Source organism: Tachyglossus aculeatus, chromosome 16 (genome assembly GCF_015852505.1).
Source record: "Tachyglossus aculeatus isolate mTacAcu1 chromosome 16, mTacAcu1.pri, whole genome shotgun sequence".
Lineage (NCBI taxonomy): Eukaryota > Metazoa > Chordata > Mammalia > Monotremata > Tachyglossidae > Tachyglossus > Tachyglossus aculeatus.
In genome coordinates, this window is record NC_052081.1 from 41,827,693 (window position 1) to 41,849,325 (window position 21,633).

General features: G+C 43.9%; 1 protein-coding gene across 1 annotated transcript in view; it reads right to left on the reverse strand.

Annotated features, from left to right (window-relative positions):
* Positions 1 to 373: 373 nt before the first annotated feature.
* AGO3 (argonaute RISC catalytic component 3) overlaps positions 374 to 21,633 on the reverse strand; it is a 63,916-nt gene continuing 42,656 nt past the window's right edge. The window contains exons 7-19 of the mRNA XM_038757973.1: positions 20,615 to 20,702; positions 20,303 to 20,450; positions 19,835 to 19,954; positions 17,466 to 17,588; positions 14,748 to 14,881; positions 14,024 to 14,208; positions 13,345 to 13,504; positions 11,677 to 11,767; positions 10,468 to 10,662; positions 8,467 to 8,601; positions 7,659 to 7,760; positions 6,411 to 6,610; positions 374 to 5,550 (exon numbers count right to left, since the gene is read on the reverse strand). Coding sequence (XP_038613901.1) covers positions 5,442 to 5,550; positions 6,411 to 6,610; positions 7,659 to 7,760; positions 8,467 to 8,601; positions 10,468 to 10,662; positions 11,677 to 11,767; positions 13,345 to 13,504; positions 14,024 to 14,208; positions 14,748 to 14,881; positions 17,466 to 17,588; positions 19,835 to 19,954; positions 20,303 to 20,450; positions 20,615 to 20,702 — 1,790 coding nt within the window. The 3' untranslated portion in view covers positions 374 to 5,441. The remainder of the gene's footprint in view (positions 5,551 to 6,410; positions 6,611 to 7,658; positions 7,761 to 8,466; positions 8,602 to 10,467; positions 10,663 to 11,676; positions 11,768 to 13,344; positions 13,505 to 14,023; positions 14,209 to 14,747; positions 14,882 to 17,465; positions 17,589 to 19,834; positions 19,955 to 20,302; positions 20,451 to 20,614; positions 20,703 to 21,633) is intronic.

A 21,633-nucleotide genomic window follows, 5' to 3' on the forward strand; every position in this document is an offset into this window, starting at 1 on the left:
ATTGCCGACGTTCAGAAATTCTACGAATCTCGGAACTCCAAGGAAACAACAGAACAGTTTAGAGAGGGGCATCGTTCACAACGGATAGTTGACGTCTACATATTCCTATTTCACAAAAGCATGCTGCGCTAAAGGAACAAAAAGCAGCATGGCCTGCTGGAAAGAGCACAGGCCTGGGAATCAGAAGGACCTGGGGTTCTAATCCTGGCTCTGCTACCTGTCTGCTGTGTGACCTTGAACAGGTCACGTCACTTCTCTGGGCCTCAGTTACCTCATCTGTAAAATGGAGATTAAGACTGTGAGTCCCATGTGGGACATGGACTGTATCCAACCTGATAACCTTGTATTTACCCCAGCGCTTAGAACAGTGCTTGGCACATAGTAAACGCTTAACAAATACCATAAATGTTATTATTTTAAAAAACACAACAACAAAAATGAAAGAAACATAGGGTCAGTGACATCCTGAAGCAGCTTGACTGACAACTCACAGGGACCCATTTTAAAATGGAATGGTTCGGCAGGAACTCGCTGCTCTCCCGCCAAAGTAGCCCAGAGCAAAGAAGTAGAAAAAGGAGTTGCTGAAGCAAATGTTTAAGACCGGTCTAGAATCCTGAGTAACAACGCAACCGTGCAGAGCTGTCAGTTTAGCTGGTGGGCAAAATGTTATTCCCAGGTTTAACACAAAACTCCTACCAACACTCTCATTCCCCGTCTCTCTCAGATTGGACCGGCTAGCCTTGCCTCAAGTGAGAACACCAACATAAAAATCCATCGCCTTTGGATCCCATTTGCTCTTAAAGGGAATCCCTGCCTTCTCTGTTTCTAGGAATAATGTTCTCCACACCGGCTCCTTTGGATTTTTATGACTAGGCCCGCCATCCCTTCTCCTTTCCTCTTTCAAGAAAAGCCGCACTCTTCCGAACCCCTCTGATTAACTTTAACTAGCCAGCGCTTAGGACAGTGCTTGACACACAATAAGCACTTAAATACCACAATAATAATAATAATGATAATGATAATAAGAATAAGAATAACCACCTCTGATTCCCGTCGGGACATTCAGATCCATAGCGTGGACCAGACAGTTCTGTGTGTCAGCAGACCAGGGACTCGTACAGAATAGTCACAAAAATGGGAGACAACAGATAGAAAAGAGGTTTTTAGTTTAGAAAAATGGGAGAGCTTCTCTGAAGGTAGGGGGACGACCCCGTTCTAGAAAGTGACGATGAGCCGATCAGGTAAAACTCTCCACACTGGCTGGCATGCCTCCCTGACTACATCCAAGATAACTCCCAGAAAGGGAAAGAGATGCCCTGTATTGCCTTAAAGAAAATTCTCACAAAGGTACATTTAAAAATCTCAAGCGACTTCTCTTTAAAGGAGAGCCAGTATAAAAATAAAAAGAACCCATGTAGTCTTGTGAAAACATACTGCAAACTCCCACTGCTGATGAGGTACCTTTTTTCCCAATTGGCCAACAGCAAAAATGCATGTCTTCACGGGTCTTTAAATCAAAGGAAGAATCTCTGAATAGTTAATATCAGCTAAAACGGCAGCACCCTTTGTTACGTTTGCTATTTCATCCCACTAGTTTTCATTTAAAAAAAAAAATAAAGAAAAAAGAAGAGATACCATTTCCAACACTAAGCCATGATTCCTGCTCATCTCCTCATTCCCTAGTGCATCAACTGTCCATCTCTGTTTAAATAAATATAGCAGCTACAGTATTATAAATGTGTTGCCTTTAATGCCAGTAACTTGATACTGTAATACAAATGTGTGTATCGGCACTTTTGACGTATTTGCTAAACCAAGTATATATATTCACTCCCGACTCCCCTTCCCCTGAAAACCAATTACACTTTGGAGCTGACATTTTAAAAATTGCTTTTCCAGTGGAAAAGTGCATTAAAAAATATTTTTGATGAAAGCAGCAAATTTAGAAGCATTTTAAAAAAATAGTAATCAAGTGTGGGCCAGGGAAGTGTGGAGGGTCTAAGGGATAACATTGAAAAGCACTTTTTTTTTTTTTTTTAACTCAATGATGAGGAACGCCTCCCGCAAGGGGCTGCAGTAAATGAACAAGGTTTCCAAACAAGACTTGCTACCTGGCCTAGCAATTTAAAACACTAAGCTTCATCTTCACCAAGTTTCCAACAGTCGTTACCTGTTTGGAAAGCGGAATGACAACTACTATGCTAGACAGCATGGTCCCGACTCTCCCCACCTCTTGACCCTGGGGCCGAAACCGCATCCGATCTGATCATCTTCTATCTACCCCAACGCTTAGCACAGTGCTTGATAGATTACCTTGTCGTTCTTATTACTGAACATATGGATTCGGGAGTCTCCTTGAGTGAGGGGTTTCGAGCCGGCACCGGCATGAAGGGCGAGAGCACCTGGTAAGGGAATTATTCAGAAGGCAAAGGTCGTGTAGGGAAAAAAGAAATCCCCAATCCCCGACTTCCAGAATAGAAATGTGCTTCCAACAGATTGAGCACGGAAGGCCCTAATGCCAGCAGCTCTTTTCTGAGAGATTGAGGGCAAAGAAGATGAAATGAAGAGCTCCTCTCATGCCAACCCCTTCACCCAGGAACCTAGAGGTCATGGGGGAGCAACTATCACCGATACGTAGGAAAGCGAGTCGGGAACGGAAGGAGCCCTTCCCACTTGGCCATTTCAACCGTCTGCTTTCCTTACTCGCCCTCTCCGTGCTGCCTGCTATCCTGACTAAAAATCCAGTGCAGTTTCAAATCCTACGAAGAGAAAATAAAAACCAATTTATCTGCCATATATATTTTTCTGGGAAAACGGGAGAAAAATATATAGGTATATAATGTCTATACACCACCTGTTCCGTGAAGCGCTTTGACACAGTGTTGTGAAGAGCACTACATATATTTCTTACAATATACAAATGCACAAATACAGTACTTTCTTGGTTCTCCGGCAGAAAAGAGGGCCAAAGGATTTCACACCTGTTGGAGCAAAACGGGCTCAGATTTTAAGCTCAAAATACAGTAAATTGGCAAATATAGTGGATTTCGCGGAAATGAGAAGAGAGACAAAACGGCTAAACCCATTGGTTTTCATGAGGAGAACGGGTGGGATTCATAAGGACTGGGATAACAGCAATGCCCATGATCAACAATCTGCAGCAGACTTTGAACCAGTGCAAATAAAACCGTCAAAAATGCAGTTTTCATGAGTTACAAAGTGCAAAGCTCCCCTGACTCCCTGTTATTACTGAATAAATGCTCCGCTCTGACAGCCCTAAAGTACTCTGTTCATTTTAAAGTGGAATGAATGTACTAAGGTTCATTACTTTTCTTTTCATTTTCACATTTCAGTGATTTAACTTGTTTAATATCCCAGCCCTCACTTCCTATGCGTTCTGTAAAGTGAAATGAAGGGTTTAAGTTACCGACACCTTAATTTTAAAAGGAAAGTGGCACAATAAATAAGCAAAATACGCTTTGGAAACAAACGATCGACTCGCTGAGACGCTGTCACCATTCCTTTCGGCTAAATGAAAACGGGCACGTGGAAACCCAATTCCGCCCCAAGAGCTTCCCATCTTCAAACAAGTTCAGCGTCTCCTAAACCAGAAGTGCTCACGGTCCTTTGTTAGCCTGAAGCATTGCCTCATTTCTAATCTTAAAGCTCAAAGCAGGGCAGCTCAGACAACTCCATTACCATTCGCTGCCACCTTGATTTAAAAGAGGAGCATCCTCTAGACCCCTTGTGGATTACAAAACTTTCCTTTTGAAATTAAGGCTTTTTTTTTTTTTTTTTTGACTTGGTCTCTTAAAACCATAGAGGTGCCCGTTCTCCCATTGCCAGTGGGACAGGTGCTGCTTCGGTTCAGCTAAACGGACACAGCTCTCCTTTAGAACGGCTTATTGCACTAAAAGATAGCAAAAACAAGTTGTCAGTCCTTAAAATAAACATCGGTTACCTCTCTAAAAACAAAAAGATGTTGCCAATATGGTCTGTAATTATTAAATTAAAGCATTATTATTACTCTAATAAATATAAAAGAAAAGGAAGCTAAACTTCAAAACAGACATATATATTTGTATATACACACACACATATATATAAAAATATATATGAAAATCACATTAAGGTGAGCGGCAGCAAGTAAACTAGCAAAAAAAAAAAAAAAAAACCCAAAAAAAACAAAAGAACCCAAACCCAAAAACCTCCCCACTTTGGAGAGCTCAACTCTAGAGTTCTGATTGTTTTAAATATTTGCTCGGAAAATGCTTCCAAAGATTTTCATGTGAAACTCACACACAGAAAAAATGTGTTCTTACGCGAAGCTCCCCAGTACACACCATTTGTCAGACAGAAACCGTTTCAAATTCTGACAAGGTAAAACAGCAGCTTTAGTAAATTTACTAATGAGAAAGGACGGTTTCAACTGCTACTGCTTATATGCCTACTTTGCATCACTGGCAACTGTAAATTTATATATACATATACAGATATATGTATACAGATATACACACTCACAGAATCATATATGGAAATAGATATAAAAATCACTTTTATCCCCCCTAAAAGAGCAATTTCTAGAGTTGAGGGCTCCAAGCTGTGTAGAAAGATACTAAAACAGTGGTGGCTAACCCAATGGAGTAGGGAGTGCAAAAAATATGTAGTTAGCCATGCTGCACATTCAAATGCACGGGATATGTGAACATTTGAATATCACTGATAGCGTCTGGAAGTGAAAGAGGCGACAACGGGAAGAGGAAAACAAGTGAGGGAAATTAAGACAGAAGAGAGAAGGGGCAAGCCAGCGGGAGAGTGAGCAAAATAAAGAGATAATTCTCTAATGGAGTGGGTTATAAAAATATATATACACAGACAGGTATATATCCATTATCTCTTTAGATACAGATATATACACAGGTACATAAAGTATGCATGTGTATATTTAGGAATACATACATGCACATTTTATACAACAGGTACACTCATCCGCGCACTTTTTTGCACACTTTTACCAACAATCGTTGATTGTTCCTATAGGTGTTGTGTGTTGTTTTTTTTTTAAACCATCTTTAAATTTACTTTTTTTTTTTTTTGCAAAGATAGTTGTGCTGCCAAGCAACTTGAGGTAAAGGCATTAAAAGGGTTCAACTACAAGAAATAAAAATAATCAAATAAAATGACTGCGATACTTCCTACAGGAGACCGCACAAAAAAGCAGTTGGCTGGTTTCATATTGCATAATAGTGCTGTGTTCCTCGATGAAGTAAACAATCTTCCTCGTATCAATTTAGGATAAGCCCCTGGCCTCCGCACAGTGTTGGATTCTGCATGGCTGGAGGCATGCCCCCTAAACTGACCCCACTGGAAACATACGTTGTATGTGGATTTGTTTTTCAGTTCTTCCTTAAGTGTATTCAGGCTTGTTTTTTTGTTTTTTTTTAAGCGAAGTACATCGTGCGTAAGGTGTCTTGGTGAATCTGTACGGCCTTGGCAAGAGCTTGTGGGTCTCGCCCATTACTCTGTCCTGAAACGTGACTTCCTTCAGCACTGAATGGAAAGAAAAAAAAAATTAAAATATGAATGCCTCCCAGAAACTGTCTTGCCAGAGATGATCGCGTTCAACATGGTAACCCTCTTCCTGGTTAGATCTGCTACGGTAGTTCGATTCCCGTATATTTTTTCCAGGAACAGTTAAGTACCCCACATTCATATGGTACAAATACCAATTATTTGTATTCCAACCCACAAGATATCAACTGTCTGTCCAAATTAAGTATTTAATTGCCCATACATTTCGAAGGGCAATAGGGCAGGCAAACAGAGACAGCTGAACTTTTCTGATAAAAGAAGTGGGAACCTCTCCAATCAACTTATTCTGGGCCGTCACAGAACTGTAGAACACCTCAAGCTTACAAAATGAACACTCCATCACATAGTGGTTATAGATTTTTACAGATAGGAGTTTCCAATCTGCTTTCTTGAAACCATTTTATTTATATTTTACAAGTCCCCAGCCTTCAATGGCATTTGCATTCTCTCCTGCCCAGACAGCAGGCCACGAATCAAATCCATGGAATTTAGTGAGTGCCTACAGAGTAGTGAGAGGAGCATACAAAAGGGTTGGTAGACATGATCCCTGCCCACAGGGAGCTTACAGTTCAGAGGGACGGACATTAAAATGTCTGTTCTGTTAAGGATTGGGAAAATGAGAAAGAATAATGATACGTTCACCAGGGCTGTGGGTGGGATGAATGTCAAGTGCTTAAGGGGTACAGCTCCATATGCCCGGGAGGTGCAGCGGGGAAGGAGAGGAAGGGAAACGAGGGTTTATTGGGGGAAGGCCTCTTGGAGGAATAACAGCGCGGCTGGATCTTACCAAAAGCCGCTTGTTCTGTCATTTCTTTTACCTGTCATGCTCTTTGTCCACAAGATGGTACCTTGCTCTGAATGCTACGAGGTGAGCATAATACGCTGGTGCGGGTATAGAAACAGATCGTGTGCAGCGCACATATGTGTGGCAGAGCTGGTAGGTCAGCAGCTGAAGTTCGTCAGCTGTAAAGCAGTTATCATCCCACAGAACGTGATAGTGCGAGGGTCGGCTGGTACCCTAGGAGGAAGGGGACAGCGATTCCTTTGGTTTCTTGTCTTCTGGATTAACCTCTCCGATGTACGTGTGAACTGCAGCAAAAACCTCCTGCCTGCCTTGTTTGACAGCAAATTCACAGCCACTTTGACCATTCCAACTAACTCCTAGATGGCTTGGGAACAGAAATTTAACCACACATTCCACGGAATGAATAAGAAAACCATCTTCAGACTGTTTAAAAGAATATGGCACAGTAGGCTGAAGAAAAAACAGACTGCTGTTTTTTGTTTGTCTTTCCTTTTTAAGGTATTTATTAAGCACTTACTATGCGCCAGGCACTATATTAAGCGCTGGGGTAGATGCAAGGTTGTCAGTTTGGACACAGGCCCTGTCCTGAATGGGATTCACTGTCTTAATCCCCATTTTACAGATAAGGGAATTGAGGCACAGAGAAGTGAAGTGATTTGCCAAGTCACACAGCAGACAAGTGCGGAGATGGGATTAGAAACCAAGTCCTTCTGTCTCCCAGGCCTGTGCTCTATCCACTAGACTGCTTCTTTAAGTAGGTGTCATCACACCTCTTGTAAAAGCAAGCTCTCTAATAATCTCAGCCATCAAGGTTTCACACTTAGAGACTGAAAAGGGTAATTACAAGTCTGTATCCAAACGCTTTTGTACTAATGCCAAAAGACAGTTTAAACCCCAAATTTCCATCAGGTGCTTTTCAGACCCCCAAATGAGGTTTTGTATATCTTTTTCCCAGAATTAAGACAGGAAAGCACGCTCTGCATACACACCTCTATGTGGCTGCCTTTTTGAGAGGTGTAAATAACTTGTTACTTGGAATAATAGCACATCCTTAAGAAGAATGTTTATTTAGTGAGTGTTAAGCATTTTAACCGCCTGGACACTACCAATACAGAATGGGAGAGAGAATTCCTGGGCCCTTATTTTACTGTAGTTTTTTTGGTTCATCTCAGTCTGTGGGTGAGTGACGGCAGAGATTTTTGTTGATAAAATTCTGTCACACAAAATCAACACTGTATCCATTCGGAAATGGAAAACTCACCTGTATTCCAGCATGGCTACAGAGGTAAAAATCAAACTCGTACGGGTGAGTAATGTCTGTATCTACTGTGGTTCCAGCTGGGATATTGCCGCTCCTTCCCACCTAATTTTTTTGGGGTTGTGGTGGAAACAAACGAAATGTCAAACTCGGATGACACGATTGATAAATTACAAGTCAAATGCACTTGTCTGACTGCCTTCTGAAGCCAATCAAAATGCCATTACCCCCTGGACTACATACCCCCACATGGAGAATGACCTAAGAGACGTCCCTGCCTTTGAAGAAAAGCACTGTTTGGGAAACGGTCTGAATATACTGCCTTTTCCTCCAAGAGCCTGAACAGGTTTTAAAAAATAGTCAGATTCTAAAACTGTCGATCTATTCTTATTTCATCCTCTTGAAAAGCCAAAATAAAATTGGAGTTGTAACATTTTTCTGGGAATGTTGAACTTGGGAAAATTAAAAACTGCTCCTTATTTTCTTGTCCCAAAAGTGTCTTTGGCTAGCTTGGTCACCATTCAGCCTGTCATTTAATAGGCCTCTGCCAATGAGGAGAGGAGCAGCTGCTTGAATAGGAGTCCAACTGTTACAGGTGTGTGTGTGTAGGTGGGGACTAGGGATGGGATGGGAGGGGGAAGAGGAGAGGGAGGGGAGAAGGTGACTCTCAGTGGATCAATCATCGCTCCCAAACCAATGACTGGGGTCCCACCGATCCCTCCCTGCATCCCCCACCCATTATTTGGGGAGCAATGAGTGGAGTTTTGGCAGGAGAGCCTCATTTACAGTATTGCAGTGGACTGAAGATTACCCTTTCGGTTCGGTCGGCACAAAAGAGTCGAGTGTGATGTCGTTTCTGCACCACTATATAAGTTATTCCGGGTTGGTAGTCTTTCTCCAAACTGATGCAGGCCTCTCGAATTGCCAGCAGTTCATAATACAATACCTACAGTCAAATGAAATGGGCAGAGCACAGAATTCAATTTTTGGGGTTGCTTTTTGGTTTTTATAGCATTCATAAAATCCATTACATTCATTAAAATCCAAGCTACTCAGGTTGGATTCAGTCCATGTCCCATCCGGGGCTCACGGTAGTCATCCCCAGTTTACAGATGAGGTAACTTAGGTATACAGAAGTTAACTGACTGGCCCAAGGTCACACAGCAGACAGTGGAGTTACCAGGATCAGAATCCAGGTCCTCCTGACTCCCAGCCTGTGCTCTATCTGCTAGGCCACACTGCTGAGCCCACTGGGTAGGGACTGTCTCTCTTTGTTGCCAAATTGTACTTTCCAAGCGCTTAGTACAGTGCTCGGCACAAAGCAAGCACTCAATAAATACGACTGAATGAATGAATGAGTGAATGAACGGTTCTCAGTATGTTCTCTGAACATACTCCCTGGCATGTTAAGAGTTCCTCATCTTCCCAATCCACTTTACATTCCTCTACCCTCTCGCTTCCCCCCCCCCCCCCCCAAATCTATTTCTACTGTTTCACTTTAATTACACTTGCCACTCTCATTCAATCAGTGGCATTTATTGACAGCACCGAAGTGCTTGGAAGAATACAAAAAAGTTGATAGACACGTTCTCTGTCCACAAGGCATTTACAGTTTAGTGGGGGAGACAGACAGTAAAATAAATTACGGATCTGTACACAAGGGCTGTGAGGCTACGGTTGGGGTGAATGTTGAGAGCTTAAAGGGTGAAGATTCAAGTGCATAGCGGATGGAGAAGGGAGAGGGAGTAAAGGAAATGTGGGCTTAGTCAGGGAAGGCTTCTTGGAGCAGATGTGATTTTAATAAGGCCTTGAAAGTGGGGAGAGTGGTGGTCTGTAATATATGAAGGGAGAGGGAGTTCAGTCATATTTATTGAGTGCTTACAATGTACAGAGCACTGTACTTGGGAGAGTACAATATAAAAGCTGGTAGACATGTTCCCTGCCCACAAGGAGCTTACAGTCTAGAGCAGGAAGGAGGCAGACATTAAAATAAATTATAGATACATATATAAATACTGTGGGGCTGAGAGTGGGAAGAATAAAGGGTGCATGTGCAAGGATGATGCAAAAGGGAGAGAGAGTGTAGAGGAAATGAAGGCTTAGTTGGAGAAGGTCTCTTGGAGGGATGTGATTTTAATATGGCTTTGAGGGTGAGAAGAGTGATTGTCTGTTCGATATGAAGGGAGAGGGATTTTCAGGCCAGAGGCAGGGCATGGGCTGAGAGACAGACTAGACTGAGGTACAATATGTAGGTTGGCATTGGAGGGGTGATGTGGACAGGCTGGGCTGCGGTATGAAATCAACACGGCAGGGCAGAAGCAGGAGAGCTGACTGAGTGCTGGTCACATCAATCCATACCTCAACATCCGGTCAGGTGGGGCTCATGAGGCACTACAGACCTCTAACTAGTTGAGACACCCAGTTTTAAAACCCATCAGTCCAACTGGATCCTTTCCACAAAAGGGAAATGAACCAAATTACCAGGGAATTGGATTCGCCAAGCACTCTTCTGGATTCAGCCCGTGAGAAGCGACACAGGATAGTGGATAGAACATGGGCTTTACAGTCAGTCGTGGGTTCTAATCCTGGCTCCACCACTTGTCGGCTGTGTGACCTTGGGCAAGCCACTTCACTTCTCTGTGGCTCAGTTACCTCGTGTAAAATGGGGATTGAGACTGTAATTTCCACTGAGACGGTGTCCAACCTGATTTGCTTGAACCCACCCCGGGGCTTAATAGAGTGTCTGGCACATAGTAAGTGCTTAACAAATACCACAGTTATTGTTATTATTACTACATCACAAGCCACTGACCTGCCGGAACTGCCCTTCGGAAACGCCATCCCGATAGAAGATGATCCGTGTGGGTTTGAACCTTGTCGACTTATAGAACTGGATGAGGAGTTCGCGAACCATGGAGGCCAGATCCTGGATGATCTCCTGCCGGGGTCTCTGGACCCTTACTGTGGCACAGTATCTGCTTGGGTGGGCATCCATACTACCTACAACCTAGAGGGAGGATATTAAAGAGAAACTGGTGAGAAGCACTTCCAAACTCTGACAAATGAACCCTGTACCATGACAGATACCAGTTTTTCTGTTAGAAGCAAAATCAAATCAATTCCACTGGACTGGAAAAGCAATGGACTAACTACAGGAAGAGAATCCAATTGGTTGTATATTAGCTGGACTTTGTTTCTCTACAAGCCTCCATGGAGGAATCAAATTTTTATTCTTAATGGTGTTAGCATCTCCTGGCCTTTCTTGTCCACCAGTTTATAATTAAAAGAGGTCCTTCAGATCCACCATTTTAGAATTAAAAAATAAATGAAAAAAAAACCACCTCACAACATTCTCCTCTTTCTACTTTGTTGGGTTTGGTCCAGCTAAAATGACCTCAGATGGACTTCTTCCATCATTCCTCACTTTCACTTTGGGAATTTTTTTTTTTTTATTCCCTTTCACACTCATCTTCTAACAACCTCCCCTAAACAGGACTTCCTAAAATGTGGTAGAAGAGGGCAATAGTTCTCCAAAGAGTCATCAAGAGTTCAAAATAGACTCATGCTTTCCCAAATTAGGGTGATAAACCCAGAAGCAATAGTTGCCATTTACCTTTTCCTCGCTGTCAAGTTGTTTGGAGAATGGGTACGACAGATCAGATCTAACAGACATAACTTCGGAAACGTAAATCACCAGAGTGCACTATAACATTTTAATTGTTTTTCAAAAAAGAAATATCACTTACCAGCATAAATGACAATTCACGTCGTGTCTGCTAATGAAAATGCTTTTAGAAGCATCAAGCAGAAAGCTCAAATGTCATCCCCCAGCCAGACTTTTAAATGTGTCTAAGATTTATCTGGCAATTAAAACTATAGGGCAGAACTCAGATGACCAGAATGTATGGTTGAGACTAATATGAAAGAAAAACAAGTCTTGCACGGTTTCTGAAATGTATCACCTCTGCCTGTAAATTTTGAAACTTTGATCTTCCTAAAATGATGGAGGGGGGAAACTTACAGCAGCAATAGAAGGCTTCTTTCCATCCCCAGCGGGTGGATGAGTGACATCTGCTCCCAAAAAGATCACTGGTTGCTGGAACACAGACGGTCTTTAAAAAAAAAAAAAGAAAGAAAAAAAAGTACAAAACTGACATGTTTCGACAACCTTCTTCATGCCTGAACCAATGGTGGGCTCGTGCTGTTCCCAAAACTCATACAGAAGCCCAGTCCTCAATCGACCTGCAGTTGTTGGGAGGGCCTGCTCAAAGAAGTTGACAGTCAAATGTCTTTCAGGACTGACTGATCTACCGATTTGAGTTGCTCAAAACTATATGTGACTATGCCACATTCAATTACTGAAGGCAGAAAAAACACCACTCCACCAGACACATTAACAGTGAATTTTGAAAATCAATCCAGGCTGCCTAATATCTAGATTTTTGACCTGATTCTTAGGGAGGCAGTATAGCCTTATGGAAAAAGCACCAGTTTGGGGAGTCGGGGGTATATAATTGCATGTTCCAGCTTGCCACCGGACACAAGTGAGACCGTGGGTAAGACACTAAACTCTGCTGGGCCTCAGCTCCCTCATCTGTAGAACAGATTATCAGCCCCATGTGGGACAGGGATGGTGTCCAATCTCATAACTGTGTATCTGTCCAAGTACTTAGCACATGGGAAGAATTTAATGCAATAATTACCATCGCTCTAAATTTCACTGGCTCCCTCCCCATCCTCTCAAAATTAAGAAAAAATTATCTCTTCAAAAATCAAATGGACAGGACATCTGAGCCCGATGTGGAACAGGCACTATGTCCAACCTGACCAACTTGTACCTATCCCAGTGTTTAGAACGGTGCTTGGCACATAAGAGCTTAACAAATACTATAATTAGATAAAACTGGCTAGCGTTTCCCTAGGGTGTTTTTTGCATGAGGGGAAGGTTCCACGATCATTTAACACGATGGAAAAAAAAAAAACCTTCCCAATAGAGAAATTATCTTCAGCATTTGTATAGGGCTCTGAAATACACCTGTCTGGACCAGAAGCAGGAAGCGAGAGATCTTTTCTAAATACCCGAGCAGAGGAAAAAAATTTCTAGGTGTTATCCTCCAAAATGTCTCTCATACTACTAGATATTTGAAACCAATGTCTGAGTAGGAACACCAGATCAGGGGAATGGTGTGCCAGGGAGGATTGGAGGGAATCAAGCCAGAAAATTTGGGGCTCCGGAGGCATTAAGTTCATCCCCTACGGGCTTTCCTGCACTACCCCGTTCAGCAAGAACCTGGAACCACCACCACCAAATGCCTCAGAGGGGAAGGGGTGCTCCTGGCCTGACGTGGCCCCGCGGTATTGTCGTGCCCTGCCTATGATCCCTTTGTCTCCCGAGCCCTCTGGGTATCTGTCCCCAGTCCCACACGTGTCCATGCAACTTGTTTTCCCCCAGTTCTTTCCCACGGGACCTTCCCAACCCTTGGAAGGTCCACCCCAACTTTGCGCCCGCCCTCAAAATGAAAAATTAGCACTCCTGAATGAGTTACTACTGTTGCTTTTGGAGCCAAAGAGGCGAGATAAACCTACTGTCTGTCAATGTCTGGCACCTGATGTGGCAATACGCTCCAGCCGGAGGGATGACAAGAGAGAAACAAAAATGACAGGCTTTTTCACGCTGTGGGTGCCTTACCTTTGATGAGGTACAAGGATATTATTGATTCCTCCTAATTTAACATTAATCTTTAGGCACAGGTTTGAGAGGGTTTGAGGAGACGTCTTGATTACGTTCTTCACTTGAACACATTGAGTCGCCATCCCCAACAGTGTGTCGCCTACACGTTTCACCTCCGCTGGGGAGCAAATGCAAAACACTTTTACTTTGGGAAAAACTTTCGGCTCAAAAACTCATGCTGCGATTAGGTTAGACCGTAAGCTCGTTGTGGGCAGGGAATGTCATACTGGACTTTCCCAAGTGCTTAGTTCAGTGTTTTGCACATAGTAAGTGTTCAATAAATATGATTGCTAGTCAGTGCTATCCAGGCAGCGGACGTTTTTGTCTTCTGTTCCTAATTACCCTGATGGGATGGCGGTCCTGCTCCAATATTACCTGTTACAATTTCAAATTCATTCAGTCATTCAATCGTATTTATTAAGTGCTTACTGGGTGCACTCAAGCACTGTACTAAGCGCTTGGGAGAGTACAATATAACAACAGACATTACCGCCCACAAGCCGCTCATAGTTTAAAGCTATGGACTGTGGACCACTCAAGCTATTACCCCGCCTCTTCAGCAACATTTTAGTGGAACCCGAAAGGTCAAGCATAGAAAGCCTTAGCAAAACTTTTACTTCTGATATAAGCCTCTCACCGTAGACAGGGGTTTTCCCCGGAAGGATGACGATGATGAGCTGGAGGCCCGAATAGGTGTTCTTTAGGTGACGGAACATGGGCTCCACGCTGTCGGCACCCTGGGCGTATTTGCAGAAGCACGGCTGGCCCTGGATGGGCATTCCCGCGTCCTTGGAGATCTTGCGCAGCTGGTCCGTGAAACCCCTAGGAGGAGACCCCGACAAGAACACTTCTCTGGGCCTCAGTTCCCTCATCTGCAAAATGGGGTTTCTATACCTGTTCTCTCTCCTCCTTAGGCTGTGAGCCCCATGTGGGACAGGGACCTGTTCGATGTGTACCTACGCCAGCGCTTGCAACAGTGCTGACACATTGAAAGTGCTTCACATGTGTCACAAAACAACAAAAACACACACTAACAAACAAAGAAACAAAACCAGAGACTGTCTCCAGCCCTGATATCCTGAAAGGGGGGCGAGGTGAAGGGAGAGGGAAGTAAAATATCATCTGCTCTGGGAGTAATAACTGTGGTGCTTGTTGAGTGCTTATTATGTGCCAGGCACTGTACTAAGCGTTGGGGTAGATATAAGCTAAACAGGTTGGACACAGTCCATTTCCCACATGGGGCTCATCCATTATACAGATGAGGGAACAGGCTCAGAGAAGTTAAATGACTTCCCCAAAGTCACACAGCTCCAAAGCCAACTAGAGAAGAGGCCCAAAACCTACACTAGAACATGCCTTACTTCAGTATTTCTTCTCGACACTGCCTCTGGGTCGCGAAACACGCAATGGCCCACATCTTGATTTCCACACCAGTATGGAATTGCTTTCCTCGCATGTCCCATACTCCATGGCTTGGGGTGGCGACTGTTCGATTCTACAGAAAAAGAGAAAACAGGCTGATTTGGACGGAGCAAAGATAACCTCCCTCCTCCGCCCTACTCCTCCACCTCCAACCCAAAATCATACAGTGAGCCTCTGCTAAACCGCTCATGAGCATATCTGGATATACCATTGAAATGGGGAAGGGAGAGGGAGAAAGATGTTCCCTGAAAAAGCAGGCGCTTCTGGAGTCCCACGCTGGAATCTTACCCTGTCTGCGCCCCCTGAGAGGATAAAGTTGGCCCAAAACCTCTGAGCTTCGTACTGAAGTGGACTACCTGGAAGTAAACCATACTAAGGCCTTAGCAGTCTTTAAGGGGCTCACGTCACTTCTCTCAGGCCCCCGTCTGTGCCTAAACTAGCCACTACACCCCAGCCCTCTCAAGCCAATCATCAATCGTATTTATTGAGCGCTTACTGTGTGCAGAGCACAGTCAAGTGTAGTACAAGTTGGCAACATATAGAGACAGTCCCTACCCAACAGTGGGCTCACAGTCCTACTCAACATGCCTCATTTTCACCTCGCTCACTGCCAAACCCTTGCTCATGCTGTCCCCTCTGCCTGAAACTCTTTCCACTGCTCTTCCAAGCAAGGCCCTTCTGAAATTACATCTCCTCTATGCCCCCTTTCCTGATGAATCACTCATCTCCCTACCTGCTTTATCCACCCCAACCGCTAGCAGCCTGGGTCGGGAGAGGTGGGGGGAAGAACATGGTTCCTGCTCATCTCCCTTGAGATGCAAACTCCTTGTAATAACAATAAGAATAAAAAGAATAAGAATATTAAAAACCAATTGTGATATCTGTTAAGCGCTTGCTATGTTCCAGGCACTGTTCTGAGCACTGGGATTGATACAAGATAATCGGGTTAGACAAAGCCTGTCCCACACGGGGCTCACAGTGTTAATCCCCGTTTTACCGATGAGGGAATGAGGCCCAGAAGTAAAACGAGTTGCCCGAGGTCTCACGGTAGACAAGTGGTGGAGCTGGGATTAGAACCCAGGCCCTTTTAACTCCCAGGCCTGTGCTCTATCCACTAGGCCACGCTGCTCCTTGTGGACTTGGAACAGGTCTACCAACTTCATTGTGTTGTACTCTCCCAAAAGCTTAGTACGGTGTTTGTTCTGTGCCCAGTAAGCGCTCAATGACTGAGCTGGGGGAAAGCCATCTGCGTGGATTCTAAGCTGGCAGTGCTCCAGGAGCAATGCAGCTGGCCTGACTCCCACTCCACTCGACACGCCCCTCCCCAATACGCTGCCACAGCCCCTCCGGTTGCCAGGCAGCAGCAGCGGTTAGAGGCTCAGTGTGATGCTTAAAGGACTCCCCACCTCCAAAACGGACTCTGGGCCCAAGAGCTGCTCCCTCATTCCTCACACTTCATTCTTCCCACCTGCCTCTGGGGCAGTGCCATGGAGGGAGCGAGGCAGTGAGGTTGAGTCAGGCGAGAGGTGGGGGTTGTGGGGAGAGGAGCCAAATGTATCGGCCTGCTGACTGATCTCCTTCCCTGCAATCCCTACTTCATTCTGTTGCCTGGATCATTTTTCTAAAACGTCGTCTCCCCCTTTACTCAGGAGCCTCCATTGGCTGCCCGTTCTCTGAATCATGTAGAAATTTCTCACCATTGGCTTTTAGGTACTCAGTCAGCTCTTTCCCCACGACAACCCAGCCCTCTCAAGTCAGTCTAACTCACTGTGCCTCATTTTCATCTCTCTTACCGCCGACCCTTTTGAAGTCACATTTCCTAAGGAGCCCTTCCCTCTCTAATCACTCATCTCTCTACCTGTTTTATCCACCCTTCCACATCACCTAAGAACTTTGATAATCACATCTTCCACAACCCCGTCACTGTACCTATGTATACACCTTGATACTCTATTGCCTTCCTTGCCTCGCCCATTAGATTGTTCGTTCCTTGAAGGCAGCAAATGTGTCTCCTACTACACTCTCCAAAGTATCTAGGGCTGTGCTCTGCACAGAGTAAGCATTCAAATACCATAGATTGAGTGACCATTTCAAATGCACTAAACTGGGATGTCCTGTCCTGTTAAATTCTACAACACCTTGGGTCAAGGATGGGCATTTCTGTTTAAAAGCAATATTTCTTCTTTCTGACTGAAGGTAGAAAGACAGATCTTTAAACTCCTTTTAAAGAGATTCTAATAATCATCATTTATACCACTTCAATAAGCTAAATCTAAATATTTCCTCACAAACAAGACGAAGCCAGTCCCCCTCCTTACCTATCTACCCTCTTCCCTTGTTACCCCTCTAACTTGCACTCTTGGCTTCTCCCAAGCTATTCTAACTATACTTCATTCCTGACTCTCCCAATGCCTACCTTTCCCACTGGGTGGAATTCACTCCCTCCCCAACATCTGCCAAACCGCACCCATTCCAATCTTCAAAGGTCCCTCAAAAAGCCACCTCCTCCAATTACACCCCACCTTACTTGGACAATTCAATCCAGCCGGCATCCTCAGCTTCTCTGTGGGTCCTCAAATCCCGCTGAAGATGGAGACCCCCACCCCCAGCCAATAAGTATCTGCATATAGACTATCAGACAAAAGAGGATTTCTTACCCGCCCTCCATACTGCAGCATGGGAGCTGGAAGTACACGCCCTGTCACATGAGCCATTTCATCCCGAACCTTAAACTGAAACTCTTGAACAAAGGGGTCCGCATCGTAATTTGCACTTCTTACCTAAAAACATAGGAAAGAACATCTGGTTATTAAAAAAATTAAAATGCCCATTTAGTCTTTTGGCTCCCCCCCTCGAGAGTCAACTTTATTGGCTTTCACTACGATCACAACACTTTCACTGTATCTTGCTTAAAAAAAAATAGAACTGCACAGCCTAACAATTTGCATTATTGATGCTTAACAACTGTAGGCTTTCGCTACAATCACAACGTGTTCATTGCATATTGCTTTAAAAATAATATAACTACACAGTCCACTGACAATTTACTTGCATTACTGAGGCTTAACAATTGTAAATAGATGCCGTGATGACAACTGCTGCTAACTGTATCTAACTTCCAAGAATTCCCCGAAATTCTGACTTTCCCCACTACCTCCCCTTATTTCCCAACTTCTCTCTAAATTATTTTGGCAACTTGTCAGATGAAATGCACTAGACCATTCCCTGTTTCTTATAATGGCACACCATGTTACATTTTCTCTTCCTGCGATGGGTGAAAGGGTCAGGTACGGATTAAACATTCTGTTTCTATGCTGAAAGTATTTCCTGGCCAATCACGGAATTTTAGTACAAGTTCAAACAACAGAGCACTCACTACAATCCAATTCTATCCAGCAGCGAGAACTAATGGATACAGCACTGATCTGGAAGCCAGAAGGACCTGGATTCTAATCCTGGCTCCACTACTTTTCTGTGTGACCTTGGGCAAAGTCACCTATCTGTGCCCCAGTTACCTCATCTGTAAAATGGGGGCTTAGACTGTGAGCCCCATGTGGGACATGGACTGTGTCCAACCTGATTATCCTGTATTTTACCCTTCAGTGCCTGGCACATAGTAAACGCTTACCAAATACCACAGTTATTCCCTCTAAACTGTCAGTTTGTCATAGGCAGGGAACGTGTCTACTAATTCTGTTGTACTGTACTCTCCCAAGCACTTAGTACAGTGCTTTGCACATAGTAAGTGCTCAGATACAATTACTATTTCAAAAAGATAGACCAAAATAAACCTGGACCCCTTGGAGCCTGTGGTTCACTTTATTATCTTTAGACCTGTAAAGCTTGTTACGGCCAGGGAATGTGTCTACCATCTCTGTTACACTGTACTTTGCTAAGCGTTCAGTACAGTGCTTTACACACAGTAAGCGCACAATAAATATGACTGACTGATAATAATACTAATAATGATGGTATTTGTTAAGCGCTTACTATGTGCAAAGCACTGTTCTAAGCGCTGGGGGGATACAAAGTGATCAGGTTGTCCCACGTGGGGCTCACAGTCTTAATCCCCATTTTACAGATGAGGGAACTGAGGCCCAGAGAAGTTAAGTGACTTGCCCAAAGTCACACAGCTGACAATTGGCGGAGCCGGGATTTGAACCCATGACCTCTGACTCCAAAGCCCGGGCTCTTTCTATGCTTTTCCAAATAAGTTCCTTACAGGCCCCGCAGTGGAGGGCCAACCATATTGTGAAAATCCCACTGTTTGGACAGTGACGATGATGGTATCTGTTAAGTCCTTACTATGTGTCAACCTGTACTTCCCAAGCGCTTAGTACAGTGCTCTGCACACAGTAAGCGCTCAATAAATACGATCGAATGAATGTGTCAAGCACCATTCTAAGCACTACGATAGATACGAGCTAATCAAACTGGGCACAGTCCTGTCCCTCATGGGGCTCACAGTCTACGAAGGAGGGAGGACAGGGACTGAATCCCTATTTTAGAGATGAGGAAACTGAAGCACGGAGAAGTGAAGTGTCTTGCCCAAGGTCATACAGTGGGCAATTGGCAGGGCTGGAATTAGAACTCAGGACCTCTGATTCCCATGCCCCGTGCTCTCTCCACTAGGCCAAGCTGCTTCTCATTTTGGAGCCTTATGTCAGTATCCAAATAAAATGCCAAATTGTAGGATCTGTGGAGGGAGGGGGTCTTAAAGCCCTCTCCCCCCATGAAGCAGGAACCCAGTGAACTTGAGGAAAAAGGACTCCATCGGACTTGAACACTTTTCAGAACCATTAAAATAGTTTCAAAGGTATTCAGCAGTGTATTTAATGCTTTTCACATCTTTAAGGCACTTCAGAAGCAGAGCCATTTTAATATTTTGAAGAGTGTTTTCTTCTGCCAGACAAGACAGAAGGGAAAGAGATCACAACAGTTGTGAAGTGAAAAGGGGGAGGGACACTCTTCAGGGTAGCACCCTCCTTTGGTAGCTCAGATATGTTTTTATTCAAAAAAGACTAACCAATCTGCTAATTTCCTCTTGTCTATCTGGGGCGGATCTTGCTGTTGCCTTGATCATGGTGGATGTCTGATTGTCTGTTAGCTTCTTGATACATCGCTGCCCTGCCACAATATTACACACCTACAAGCAGAGAAAAAGAAATCACATTAAATATCACGTTAAACTATTCTTTAAAGATGGGTTACACACAGTCACTGGAACAATACGGTCGGCTCCTATAAAACCTCTAACCCAGAACCGATTTTATTCTAGTTTCAGAATGACTATCCCGTAAGAATTTGTGCATTTTTCAATAGACCATTTGATTTAAATTTTATCTTGCCTTTTATTAAGTCTTTACAAAGAAGTTTTCCAAGAAATGCATAAAACATTGCAACTGGGATTCAATTTGCTACTTATAGAATGAAAAGGCCTCAAACAGAGCTAAAAAAACACAAAAGGAAATACTGAGCAGCTTGAATTCATTACTTCTAGAGGCAGGTAGGTGTGTTTCTGCTCCTGTCCCACTTGTAGACAGGGAAGATGAGGATATTTCAGCTGGAGGTTGTACTTCTCTCTGAAATACTGTGCTACTGTTCTCTCTACAGTCTGGCCATTTTCTAACTGTAAAGGGAAGCTGGAAAAAAAAAAAAGAGGATTTTTATAAATAAAAATAGCCCTAAAAGTATGATCAACTACCATTACACTGTGATCCAGTAAAGTACCCAACCCATTAATGAATTTAGAGTTTCCGCAGGCTGTTTCGTTATCTCGGCTCTTACAAATACCAACTTTTCTTACGTTTGATGACTGGCGGGTCTTCTTGTTACATTACAAACACGATATTTCCGTCTCATTGTTCCACAATGAGTCACTTCAACCTTCAGACCTGTACCCAACAAGAAAAACTGAGGTCACAGAGTTGACATGTAAACTGGGGGATGCAATTTAATGAACAAAACTAAAGAGAGGCTGACTATTAAAGAGCTAAAACCAGCCACTTCTGAACACTTGGTGGAAAAAGGAATAGAAAATGGACAATGCAGTGTGAGAAAAGAATTTTCCTTGAACATATTTCCAACAAAAGTTGCATTTATCAAGATCTCCGAGGGCTCTAGCCATTGTGAATAGACAGTGCAGACATCAGAAATGTAGTAAGTGTGAAGGATGCCTTTAATAGGACAAGGGAAGAGGACAAAGACTGTCATTACAAAATGAGGGACAGAGGAAAACTCAAGTTCAGATGTATGGATGCAGAGGAAAAAGGGGTAAGAATGAAGTGGATAATAATAATAATAATAATAATAATGGCGTTTATTAAGAACTCATTATGTGCAAAGCACTGTCCTAAGCGCTGGGGAGGTTACAAGGTGACCTTGCTGGTTCAATCTCTCATCTTATCCTGACTGGATTACTGCATCAGCCTCCTCTCTGATCTCCCATCCTCCTGTCTCTCCCCACTTCAGTCTATACTTCACGCTGCTGCCCGGCTCATCTTTGTGCAGAAACGCTCTGGACATGTTACTCCCCTCCTCAAAAATCTCCAGTGGCTGCCTGTCAACGTACGAATCAAGCAAAAACTCCTCACTCTCGGCTTCAAGGCTGTCCATCACCTTGCCTCCTCCTACCTCACCTCCCTTCTCTCCTTCTCCAGCCCAGCCCGCACCTTCCACTCCTCTGGCGCTAACCTCCTCACTGTGCCTCTTTCTCGCCTGTCCCGCTGTCGACCCCCGGCCTATGTCCTCCCACTGGCCCGGAATGCCCGCCCCCGCACATCCGCCAAGCTAGCTCTCTCTTCCTCCCTTCAAAGCCCTACTGAA